Source organism: Topomyia yanbarensis, chromosome 3 (assembly GCF_030247195.1).
Source record: "Topomyia yanbarensis strain Yona2022 chromosome 3, ASM3024719v1, whole genome shotgun sequence".
NCBI lineage: Eukaryota > Metazoa > Arthropoda > Insecta > Diptera > Culicidae > Topomyia > Topomyia yanbarensis.
The window spans coordinates 218,545,723-218,558,959 of record NC_080672.1 but is presented as its reverse complement, the minus strand read 5'-3'; the positions used below and the strand labels follow the sequence as shown (position 1 = coordinate 218,558,959).

At 43.5% G+C, this 13,237-nt stretch overlaps 1 protein-coding gene across 1 annotated transcript; it reads right to left on the bottom strand.

Moving 5' to 3' along the window:
- Positions 1–1,927: 1,927 nt before the first annotated feature.
- LOC131687662 (uncharacterized) lies at positions 1,928–2,710 on the bottom strand. Its single transcript, XM_058971758.1, has one exon. The coding sequence runs from the start codon at positions 2,708–2,710 to the stop codon at positions 1,928–1,930; it is 783 nt and encodes a 260-aa protein (XP_058827741.1).
- Positions 2,711–13,237: the final 10,527 nt, after the last annotated feature.

The window sequence follows — 13,237 nt, the reverse complement described above, 5'->3', positions numbered from 1 at the left end:
TTGTTATAATTTCACAATCTATAAAAGTAGGCTTTGAGACACACGCATAAATCAAAGAGGGTCAGCTTCCTTCGTATGCCGCTATCATGACAAAAAATATGTAATTCGACGCCTTTATCCAAGTCAAAAAACAAATGTTGGAAAATACGTTTTATGGCTCACCAAGTCTTCCTCACCAAGGTTCCTGTAGACCCGGGACTACGACACACTTCGACATCTGATGAAAGGTCTAACTAATCAAATAAGACTCATTTATCGCTAAAAAATAATGTGTTTCCTAGTGCTGAGGTTTTATGATATAAAGAATATTTGCGCTCGTTTGGCATTAACTCATTAGTCAATTGATGAGTAATACTGTTAGAGCTGTCCCAAATGTTATTATGAGAATTTGTAGCACTGCCCGTTATGAGTACAAAACAATTTCTACCACAATATGACACAACCTTTTTAAAATCATCAAAACGCGAAGTAATATATAGCAAATTTACCGAACAATAGACGTATTTCTTGTCTATGCTGTCAACAACTAGATTGACAGCAAAAATATCGTAAGTTGTTATCTCAAATATAAGACCTGTGCACTATACGCAAAAATGAATGCACTAGGTATTTCACAAGGAGTGGTCATGCAATTTTTTTAAAACGGGGTTTGCAAAGTTTTCAACATAATAGCATCCTTCGTGAAAATACGGTCCACAACAACAAGAAGCTATCGAAAACGATGGATAATGCTCTCCTATTTGTGTTAATTAGGGGCATGGCTAATTGTTGTTTTAATTGCCGCAAGCTTCTACTGTATCGATTTTGTTGGCTATTTTCGGCAAATTTAAGGCTAAGCGAAACGAAAGCATGGACATGGATATGATCGAAAGGAAATGTGAAGAAACCTTTGCCTTCTGCTAAGTAGGAGTTGGGCGTTGTACCCAAGTCTACCGCATGGTCATTGATAGAACATAACTCATCATCATGCTTTACCGCCGACGCCGGCATTTTAATATGATTATAACGCCAAACTCCTACTTAGCAAAAGGCAAAGGATTCTGCACATTTCCTTTCGATCATGTCCATATGAGCCTGCTTAGTCCTAGTTTTCCTTTCTGATTAACTCTAGAATACCTATCCGTCTTTCAATTTCATTGCTTTCGTTTCTTTTAATCTCAAATTTGCCGAAAATAACCAACAAAATCATACAATCATCCATTATGTTAGAGCTTCGGTTGACACAGCGATGGAAAGGTCAATTATGCTCCGTTTACTGACTTATTTTAGACTTTCCAGCCTTTTGGTTTTCAGCTAGAGGTTAACTTGGGACTTCTATTTCTGCTGCCTTCCACGACGTGAGAGCAGGACTCCAGCGACACGGCATCCAGGCTGATTTAGTCCAGAGAGAGATAATAGACTGTTATCTACCTCCTAATGGACCACAACCGAGAAAGTTTGTACTATTTGAATGGTATATGACACTAGATCCCAACTAACTTTTCCCAACTAAGTTTCCCAACTAACTTTTCAAATGTTTTTGGACAAAAAACTAACAACAAGTAATTTCGACATTTCTTTCGAAAGTTCAATTTAATTGAATGCTTGTGTTTTAAAAACCCCAAAACAACATGTACGTAATTGCAAATGCCCTAGTCTGGCGGTTCAATGGCTAAAGCCTTAGATGACCTTAGAAGTCACTCGGCGTATGCTCGAGCCCCAGCCAAAAGGAACTCTTAGTGATCAGTAGGGTCGCAATACTTATTTATTTTTTATTTATTTGTTTCGTCTTTGGTGTGAGCCACCATACAGACTATTACTTAACCTAAATTTGATACAATTACAATACACAAAATTAATTAGGTACATATTACAAAAGAACAAATAAAAGATAAGCTCGATTCAACTCTAATCACATTAACAAAACTGAATCATGGAACAATCGTCATCATGGACTCCAAACGCTGAACTGCTCATGAAATTCCCGGAAACAAATTCCGTGAGGCCAAGTAGTTGGAGCCAATGCAATCCGTTTTAGCTTCGAGTCGACTCCCACCTTGAAGGAGATGAAAGGCATTGATGCCACATCCTTCCACTCAGGCACCAACCTTTTTACGATGACATCATTACTCCCTAATGCCTCCGCAACCATAGCGGTGATTTCGTTTTCACTAACAGTGTTTTTTATTCGTGTGAAGAAAAGCCAGCAGCGAGATGAAACAGAATTTTTCTTCGTCGAAGAGTGCGTAAATCTTGATACGATACTGGTGCCTTGCAATAGTTTGGTTGATGACATTGAAGACGACAGATCTGGAGAATTTTCCAGTGCAGATGTAGCGTCGGGACGGAATCGGCAAATCTCAGCAACAGATTCTTGAATGTCTGCAATCTGTTGTTTCAGTTTGCTAATCTCTTCGAGATAATTCGAATTGTTTTCATCCGTTTGCGATTTTGTGTGCACAGCAACAGAAGCAGCACGTATAGGAACAAAACAATCAGCATCAGATATAGCCTGTCTTTTATCGCGGAATGCTCCAAAATTCCGAACATCGCTCATTATATCCGCGCATGGAGTACACATCCAAAAAATATTGCGATGTTTGTTGCAGCTTAGCACCTCAGCAACGGTCAATGCAACGCATTCGGCATGGTATCGATCGGAACAAAACCCATCGCAATCGATGATATTGTCTCTCGGAACAATTAACGTGGTACACTTTTTGCAGTTCATCTTCTAGCACTGTCTATCGTTTGTTTGCTAGCTATAACGCGCGTTCGTTGGTTGATGGAATTGTATAGAAATAATCTATTTTTTCGACGATCGGTAATTTGGCGTAAAACTGCAGTCGGTGAGTCAATCGAACGAATAGCAATCAGTATAACATGTAGAGTATGTAACTACACTTTAAACAGCGTTAGCGAGGTAAAATTAACAAATTGTGTCGAGCGACGTACAGGCACATCCACTAGAGCTAACACCGAGAATCAGACTAACCCTGCAATCGCACTGTAAAATAATGTTAGTACCAAGGTATTGTTTTTGATAGTGAATTATTGAAACTCTACGATAAAGTTGTAATGGACTGTTCATGACACACAACTTGTTCTATGTAGTATGAAAATATTTAGATCAAAATACTATTCTACCGTATAACTAATCTTACTAATTTCAAAGATCTTTCTTGGTCGGTGTCCATACTTACTGTTCGGTGTCCAACTGGACATGCAGGCTCATAGTACCAGTGCATTACTTGCGGTATAAATCAGTTTCGTTAACATTTTGTCTATATAATATGATAATAAGATGGTAATAATATATACCCTGATCAGGAGGTAAGAAATAGGAAAATCACTGGTTCCAATAGCTAGTCTGTTCTGTCGAGTCTCGACCTAGATAGACGCTTTGTGTTAGTAGAAGTAGTTGTTCAGCTCTAAATGTTGGGATTTCACTTAGATATCTGTTGAAATAACTGTTCAAGTTACGTACCGAAATTTGGCACTAGAGTTTTTTTTTACGATTTTGAATATAACCATATTTCGCATAGTTCAAAAAACCAAACCTTATATTCGTGGATTCAATACTTTTTGGTCTATCAACTAGTACTTGAAAGGAATCGTTATGTTAAAAAACCTATTTTAATCCACCTAGCGGTGCAATTGTGCCTTTCTCAATCATGAACACGTGAATGTTTGCGTTGTTTATATTCATTAAAAGCTTTCAAATGAATATATTACATTTTATTATTATACATGACATGACAAATATACAAGAAAAAATCACTATTCGAGTTCTAAAATTTTGTAAAAGAAAAAACAACTACATTAATATTAAATTGAAAAAAGGTGCGAAATCGGCAGTCCCAAAAAGTCGATTTTCATAAAAAAAATTGTTTCGAGATAACATAAAATCTCGACGTTTCATGCATTTTAAAGATGTTTGGCATCAAAAACGAATTTGATTTCTGAAATTTCATGGGGTCCCCCCTTTGAAAAAAAAATTAGTTCCGGCTTATATGGGAATTTCATATGTGACCGGATGGATTAGTCTATATTTCGGACGCATCCAAGCGATCCGTACGAAATTCTATAGACATCTGTGGGGATACTATAGCTATCATTTGGGACAGTGTTTGTGAAAATCGGCCCAACCATTTCCGGGAAACTGATGTGAGTACGTCAATTTTGAAAGATGGCCGCTTTTCCCGGGCACTTCCGGAACCGTCTATGGTGGTCAATGTAGTCAACGAAAGTTTGGTTGGCCGTCGATGACCTAGAACAGCAAATTTAAGTTGTTTGAGAGACATTTTAGCGAAATTTTTACCTTTTTTGCTTTCATCGGAGTATCGGTTTGAATCGCAATTTGCTATGTGATCGCACGCCACAACCTGTAACTCCGGAACCGGAAGTCAGATCGGGATGAAATTAAATAACCATTTACGAAGGCGCAACACCTTTCATTTGAGACTAAGTTTGGTTGAATCGGTCTAGCCATCTCCGGGAAACCGATGTGACTGTTATTCTGAATTTGGATACTTCCGCCGGGGCTTCCAGAACCGATGATGGTGGCCAATGGGGCCAAAAAGACTTTGAATGGATGTTAGTGACCTAATACTACAAATCGAAGCAGTTGTGGTCATATTTTGGAAAAATTTTCACCTTTATACATTCATTGCAGAATTTATTAAAATCGACATTTTCTGCGTGATCGTGCTCACCACCCTGTAATTCCGGAACCGGAAGTCGGATCCATCAGAAATTCAATAGCAGCCTATGGGAACGTTGTATCTTTCATTTGAGACTAAGTTTGTCAAAATCGGTTCAGCCAGCTCTGAGAAAAATGAGTGACATTTTTGGTCACATACACACACAGACGCACATACACACACATACATACATACACACATACATACACACGCTCAGACATTTGCCGAACTCGACGAACTGAATCGAATGGTATATGCCACTCGGCCCTCCGGGCCTCCGTTAAAAAGTCGGTTTTCAGAGCAATTGCAATACCTTTCTATTGAGAAAGGCAAAAATTTTACCTTTTTACATTCATCGCAGAATTAGAATCGTTAGAATCGAGATTTGCTGCGTGATCGTACGTATCACCCTGTAATTCAGGAACCAGAACTCGGATCCACACAAAATTCAACAGCAGCTGATGGACCTTCCATTTAAAATCAAGTTTGTCAAAATCGGTTCAGAAAATTCCGAGAAACCGATGTGGACAAATCAACAAATTTTGTTTTGTAACCATACTCTTCAACTCGTAATCCGGAACAAGATGTCGGTTGAAAATGAAATTCAATAGCAACCTATGAGAATAGTATACCTTTCATTTGAATCTTAGTTTCTAAAAATCGGTTCAACCATCTCCGAGAAACCGATGTGGACATTTTGTTAACAAATCCGCACATACACACACATACATACATACATACATACATACATACATACATACATACATGCACACATACATACGCACATACAAACACACATACATACACACAGATATTTTGCGATCTCGGCGAACTGAGTCGAATGTTATATGAGACTCGGCCCTCCGGGCTTCGGTTAGGAAGTCGGTTTTGGAGCAATTGCATAACCTTTCTATATGAGAAAGGCAAAAGAAACTAAACATCATAATCAAAAACAAATTAATAGCATTCATACTGTTTTTTAGTTCTTTCATTTAAAATTGGTTTGGATGAGATCGGTTCAGCCATTGCTGAGAAACACGAATGAGAATTTGTCCGTTACATACACACACAGACAGACACAGACATTGTCCCAAATCGTCGAGCTGAGTCGATTGGTATATAAGACTCGGCCCTCCGGGCCTCGGAAAAAATCTTGAAAGTTTGAGCGAATTCTATACATTTCTTTTATAAGAAATGTAAAACATTTTTGAATAAAGAAAATGAATAAAGCGGATTGTACGAATTTGAGAACAATTGCATCAGAAAGTTTTGAAATGTTTTTGAGAATCCCATCTTCTGAGAAAAGGCTAATAAATATACAATGGACTTTCTAGGGCTTCTGTCTTTTTTTGGTTTTATTCTTTTCGTTTTCATGCTTCTTTACTTGACGGCGTCGTTTTAAGATTATCTGGTGTATCTACTTTATTGTTGGACCTTAATTAGTTATCAGGAACCTGGAACGTTCAATTTGCTTTGAAATTCGAAGTTTACTTTTTGGTCACATATTCCGGAAAAAAGATTTATGTGCAGAACAGAATTTACTGGTCCAGTATTTTAACGCGCAATTGAATATAGTAAAGTGAGACCAGGTCACATGTGCTTTCAAGCCCCTTGAACAGAGAACGACAGAGGGAGAATGCGATTCGTGAATGGGACAGGGCGATATTTCAAAGTTTTTATTTGCATTGAAGTAAATAGTGTGAAATGTCTAGGCTATGTCGATAGCATAAAAGCCATGCATTCAGTTGATTGCAATGCAGTCTCTTTCCATTCATCCTTATAGCTTGCATATTGTTTCGTTCGGAATTCTCGTGCAGGAAATATGGATAAATAAGTCCTATACAAACCAATACTGTAAAAAAGAAATGGTTCAAACTACTCAGTATATGCAGATATGGACGACGATAAGTTAGAAGACACATTGTAGTTGCATTCCCCATCGAGAGTGGGTACTTTGGAAGACTTCTTTTTCTGGATCTAATTTGTGGATATTTTTAGTCTTTGATCCGTTATTTTTCATGAAAGTTCGTACCAATACAACGAATGTGCATTTTCAATAATATCATTACAAAAAAGTTGTTCTTAGTTTTCACATGACATATTTGGGCCGTTCAGGCTAGAGCCTTTCTGTCTCTTGCTGTATGCAAAAGCCGTCCCCACTCCACTCGGTCCATTGCTACTTGTCGCCAGCCTCGCGTCTTCTTGTTCCTGTAGGGTTGCCCTCAAGAACCATCTTCACCGAGTCGTCGTCTGACATTCTCATGACGTGTACGGCCCACCGCAAACGTCCAATTTTTGCGGTATGCGCGATGAATGGTTCTTCCAGCACCTGATACAACTCATGGTTCATTCGCCTGCGCCACGTTCCTCTTCCATCAGCACGCCACCATAGATGGTACGCCAAACCTTTCGTTCGAAAACTCCAAGGGCGCGTTGGTCCTCCACGAGCATAGCCCAGGTCTCGTGGCCGTAGAGGACCACCGATCTAATCAGCGTCTTGTAGATAAACAACTTCTTGCGGCGGCGAATTTTGTTTGACAAGAGCATCCTCCGGAGTCCAAAGTAGGCACGATTTCCCGCCAAGATCCGTCTCTGAATTTCTCTGCTGTTATCATTGTCTTCGGTTACCAGTGAGCCCAAATACATGAATTCGTCGACCATCTCGATTTCGTCACCGTCAATCCGAACTCGGGATGGGAGGTTCACATTGTCGTCTCTAGAACCTCTTCCTCCCCTGTATTTTGTCTTCGAAACGTTGATGGCAAGTCCAATCCTGCTGGCTGCAGCTTTCAGTCTTTGAGCATATATTTCATTCAAAATTCAATAGAGATACGAATAGTTTAAACAGCGCACGTGGAATGTCTCTTTTGAAAATTTTCATCGTCAAACATCCATATTACCCAATAAGGCCAACTATTTTTTTGATATAGCCATGAATTTCCTTAATTATAGTGTAGATACAGGCTTTGAATACAACTGAATTAAAGTTCAGTTGATGTAGCAGCACACAAAAAATAGTTTTGTTTTCTCAAACCTTCACAATTTCATCGCACACATTAAATTGGCTTGGATATGAATAAATATTTCAGATTGGCAGAAGATCTTATCACACAACTTAGAAATGGATACAGAAATAGCTAGATAGATGCGATAGAAGGGAGACAGAGAGAAAGAGAGAGAGGAGAGAGAGAGAGAGAGAGAGAGAGAGAAGGGCGGGGGGCGTGAGAGGAATGGCAAATGATGGTTAAGGCAGTGACCTAATTTTTATAGGTATATTATGCGATATATTGATTCCTTACATTATTATCATAAATAATGTAAGTAGTAATTTTTGTGCCATAACCAGTATAACCTACCAAAATCTTGCAAAAGAGCTAAATTTTCGCTAGAGTTTTGGGCTTCAAACATACAGTTGCTTTCAGTGACGCCACGAGTATAATTATATGAGAAATCTTTTATCTCACTACTAGGTGAATTACTTTTTGATCTGTGTATTGATATACCATCCAACATTTACCTCATGATTGAACGCTACGCCTAATCCAAGGGATTAATACTAGAACTAGCTGTTTCACTATCAACACATTTTTTTGTCTTTGAAATGAACTTGTATATTGATTTTTGAGTAATAGTTAATTTATTATAGAGGTAATTCACAAAATGTTCTCAGCATCGAATTCCTTGAATCACGTAGATGTGTTTTCATACCCCGATATTCAAAATAGGTTTAGTTTTGCCCCTAAAACACCAGTAAAGCAATACTCTGTATGACACAATCTCATTTTTAATTAGTGAAAATTGGTAAGCGAAGAATAAAAATACAAAATGTTTAATATCTCCGCCGCTCGTGCACGGATTTCGACAATCTATAGCTTGTTAGAAAGGTATTTTATTTTTTAGGTTATTTTTAGCTTTCTATTTATGCGCGTGTTGTGAGACAATATTGCATTGCTCGAAAGTTATTTGCAAAAAACATGCCGTGTTTTGACAAAATTGCCCATATCTCAGAAAGTAAACAACATATCGAAAATCAAAAATAATAGTGTCAAATGGCACTTTCAAGATCCTTACACAATCAAAACTCTTTACATAGGATATGTAACTCCGCTTGCGAATGACGGATCTCAATAGTAGCATGTCCGTAATAACTTACGAACTTGGAACTATTGAGAACCAGAGCTACAGGTCCAAAGCTCTGGTAAAGGAGGATGGTTGTGATGATCTAGGCCGCAGTCATCACGTAAAGCAACAACGGTCATAACCCCAATTCCATGGCGTGAAGCGACCCGTGCCGAGGGATGAGTGATCGAGGGGGTGAAAAAGATGCTCGATCGTTAACGGAGCCTGTGGGGTACCTGGGCAACCCCCACAGTAAGCATCCCTTACCACGCTACTGCGAAGCTCTGGCGTGGCGGACCTTTCTTTCTCGCGCAACTCGTGGGAACAGTATGAGCAAATCAAATATAAATAAAAATCAAAAAACGGAGGTGCCAAACCCCTTTGTCAGAAGTGGTTTGTCGAGGTCTCCCACCAGTGGGGGGGGATGGTAGTGGAGCGACGGTGGCTGCACCCAACAGCACCAGTGACTCCCCAGCGGTAGTAGAAAATAGCCCTACCAACACGCTGGACGAGCCACTACCCGCGATGCTTAAGGTTGTGGAGCAACTCGATAGCATCATCGAGTTTGCAAATACGAAACAAAACATCAGCAAGGATCTGAAGCAGAAATTGCTGGTGCTCCGAAAAGTTGTTCGAGTCGCAAGACAAGAGCAGGAAGCATACGTCAAGAGGATGGATGGAAGAGAGAAGGCCGACAGAGGAACCCAAACGGGGTCTTCCCCTTCCGACCAGGACAAATATGCTGACGTCCTTAAGTCAATGCGGGCGGCCGAAAGCCTCTCGGCCCTCGGGCAGGATGTGCGCAGCGTTAGACGCATCAAGGCCGGCGAAATGCTCTTGGTGCTGAAGCGAGGCGCACAATCTAGTGCGGCGTACAAGACCTTGGCCCAAGAGGTCCTGGGTAAAGGCGCCTAGGTGAGATCACTAGTTGCGGAAGTGACTCTCCAGTGCAAGCAACTGGACGAGTTCACGACCGCAGACGATGTCGTCTCTGCCGTCACAGAACAGTGTGGCGCAGTGATCAAGCGGGCATCTGTGCGCTTAAGAGCGGATTTGTCTGGCATGCAAGTAGCCTACCTCAGGTTACTAACTGCGGAAGCTAAAAATGTTACCGAAAAAGGGAAGCTGAAGATCGGCTGATCAGTACACCCAATAAGCATACCCCAGCAGCCTTCAATGGATAGGTACTATCGGTGCCTAGAATCCGGCCACAAGTCGCACGAATGCAAGGGACTAGACAGGAGTAAATTATGTCGTCGCAGCGGCGAAGAGGGTCATAAAGAGCCAGACTGCACTAAGGCGCATAAATGCCTTCTCTGCACCGCCAAAAAGCAAACCCGTAACCATGCTATGGGTCGACCTTCGTGTCCCTACGGTGAGGCCAGCAAGAGGAAGCCGTGAACGTTACACAGCTGAATCGTAACCACTGTGCAGCTGCCCAACAGCTGTTGTGGCAGTCTGTCTCGGAGTCGAGGACAGGTGTTGCCCTCCTATCCGACCCATACAACGTCCCTGCCGAGAACGGCAACTGGGTGTCGGACGGGTCTGGGGTGGCGGCAATCTGTACAACGGGGCGGTTCCCGGTTCAAGAGGTAATGCACTCCTCTGCCGAGGGTGTTGCGGTTGCCAAGATTAATGGTGTGTTCTATTGTAGCTTCGCATAAGCTCCACCAAGGTGGCCCATAGAACAGTTCCAGCAGATGATCGACAGGCTCTCGTCCGACCTAGTAGGCCGGAAACCGGTAGTCGTAGCAGGACTTCAACGCTTGGGCACTGGAGTGGGGCAGCCGCTGTACAAATAGCAGGGGCCAAGCGCTACTGGACTCCGCTAGCGAATGACGGATCTCAATTGTAGCATGTCTGTAATAATATACGTACATGGAACTATTGAGAACCAGAGCTACAGGTCCAAAGCCCTGGTAAAGGAGGATGGTTGTGATGATCTGGGTCGCGGTCACCACGTAAAGCAAGATAGGTCATAACCCCAATTCCAAGGCGTGAAGCGACCCGTGCCGAGCGATGAGTGATCGAGGGGGTGAAAAAGATGCTCGATCGTTAACGGAGCCTGTGGGGTACCTGGGTAACCCCCACAGTAAGCGTCCCTTACCACGTTAATGCGAAGCTCTGGCGTGGCGGACATTTATTCTCGCGCTACTCGTGGGTACAAACATGGACAACAAAAACAAAAATTACAATAAACAAACGGAGGTGCCAAACCCCTTTGCTAGAGGTGCTTTGGCGAGATCTCTCCCCCGTGGGGAGAGTAGTGGAGCGACGAGTGCTGCATCTGATAGCACCAGTGACCCCTCAGTAGTGGTAGGAAGTAGCCCTACCAACGTACTGGACGGGCCACTATCCGCGATGCGCAAAGTGGTGGAGCAGCTCGATTCAATAATCGAGTTCACTAGCGCAAAGCAAAACATAAGCAAGGAGTTAAAGCAGAGCCCCCTGGTGTTCCGGAAAACTGTTCGTGTCGCAAGACAGGAACAGCAGGCTTATGTCAAGAGGGTGGAATGTCAGGAGAAGTCCGACAGAGAAACCCAGACAGTGGCCTCCAAGAGGGAGGGAAGAGAGAAGGTCGATACAGGCACTCAGACAGTGGCCTTCACCTTCTATGGAGCAGCCACGTAGCTCGGAGCGGCGGCCGAGTTCCCCTCGAAGGGAAAAGGCAAGGCAAGGGCAATCGTAAGACGGCGCCGAACGCGAAGCGCCCTAGGAAGTCGCCAGGCGAGTGTGCAAAAACCGACACCACACGGCGTGCAACCGTTAAGGCCAGACGCCGTTTGGTTGAGGTAAGTCTCATAGCAATCATTTAGCAATTCGCTTTAGGATGAACTATGGTGTGCAGCATCCGAGGGCGGGTGATGCCTGTCAGGCACGCGGGTGGAAGTCCAATCACTTCGACATTGAAGCTTTCACCCTGCGACTGGAGGCCAACACCGAAAGTCTAAGCGGGGATGCGCTGGTAGCCATTCTACAACGCGCGTGTGACGCCACTATGCCGAGGAAAACCCTGCCAAGAAACGGCGGCCCGGTATACTGGTGGAGTACCGAAATTGCAGCCCTTCGATCAGCCTGCCTGAGAGGTAGACGTAGGATGCAAAGAGCTCGCGCCGAGGCTGCAAGACAACCTGTGCGAGAGTGCCAACGCGAATTAGTGGGGTGACGCCTACAGAATCGTGATGGCTAAGACCAAAGGGGGCTCTCCACCCCCCGAGTAGTCTCCGGAGCGATTGGCGAGGATTATCGAAGTACTCTTCCCGTCTCGAGCCACATGTCCCTGGCTACCTGCACCGCAAAACATTGTGGGCGCGGCCGAAATGGTGGCTCCGGTAACGAATGAAGAACTACTCGCAGTGGCTAATTCCCTAGCAACGAATAAAGCTACAGGGCCGGATGGAGTTCCAAACAGCGCTCTCAAGGCAGCGATCATAGCGAACCCGAACTCGATCAGGCTAGCTATGCAGAGATGCCTTGACGAGTGCCGCTTCCCCGATGGATGGAAAAGGCAGAAATTGGTGTTGTTGCCGAAGCCCGGGAAGCCGCCAGACGACCCATCGGCATACAGACCTATCTGTCTGATCAACACGACTGGCAAATTGCTGGTGAGAATCATCCTCAACAGGCTAGCCCGTACTCAGAAGCTACGGACGGCCTGTCAAGCAATCAATTTGGTTTTCGAAAGGCTAAGTCCGCGGTGGACGCTGTCAACTCAGTGATAAAGACTGCCGAGATAGCGATCCAACAGAAAAGGCGAGGCATTCGATGCTGTGCATTAGTGACACTTGACGTGAAGAACGCATTCAACAGCGCAAGCTGGGATACCATCGCGCTCTCGTTATACCGGCTTAGCCTACCGGTGGATCTGTACCGGATCCCGGAAAGCTACTTCCAGAACCGCGTACTGCTATACGAGACCGATGCCGTTTAGAAAAGGGTTCCGATTACCGCCGGAGTCCCGCAGGGCTCGATCCTATTCCTGGTATTATAGAACCTCATGTATGATGGGGTTCTGAGACTAAAGTTCCCTCCTGGGGTCAAGATCGTCGGCTTTGCCGACGACGTAACCTTGGAGGTCTACGGGGAGTCAATCCCCGAGGTAGAACTAACTGCAGAACACGCGATCAACACGGTGGCGGAATGGATGAGCGCGAGAGGCCTGAAGCTCGCGCAGCATAAGACGGAGGTGGTTATCGTCAACAACCGTCAGTCGGCACAACATGCAGTTATCCATGTAGGAGAAGTCGCGATCACTTCACTGCGGAGTCTGTAGTCTCTCGGAGTCATCATAGATGACAAGCTGACCTTCGGCAGCCACGTCGACTATACGTGAAAGAGAGCTTCGACTGCTGTTGCGGCACTATCGAGGATGATGTCCAACAGCTCAAAGGACGTAGGTTACTGGCAGGCGTTACCGTATCTATCCTCAGGTACGG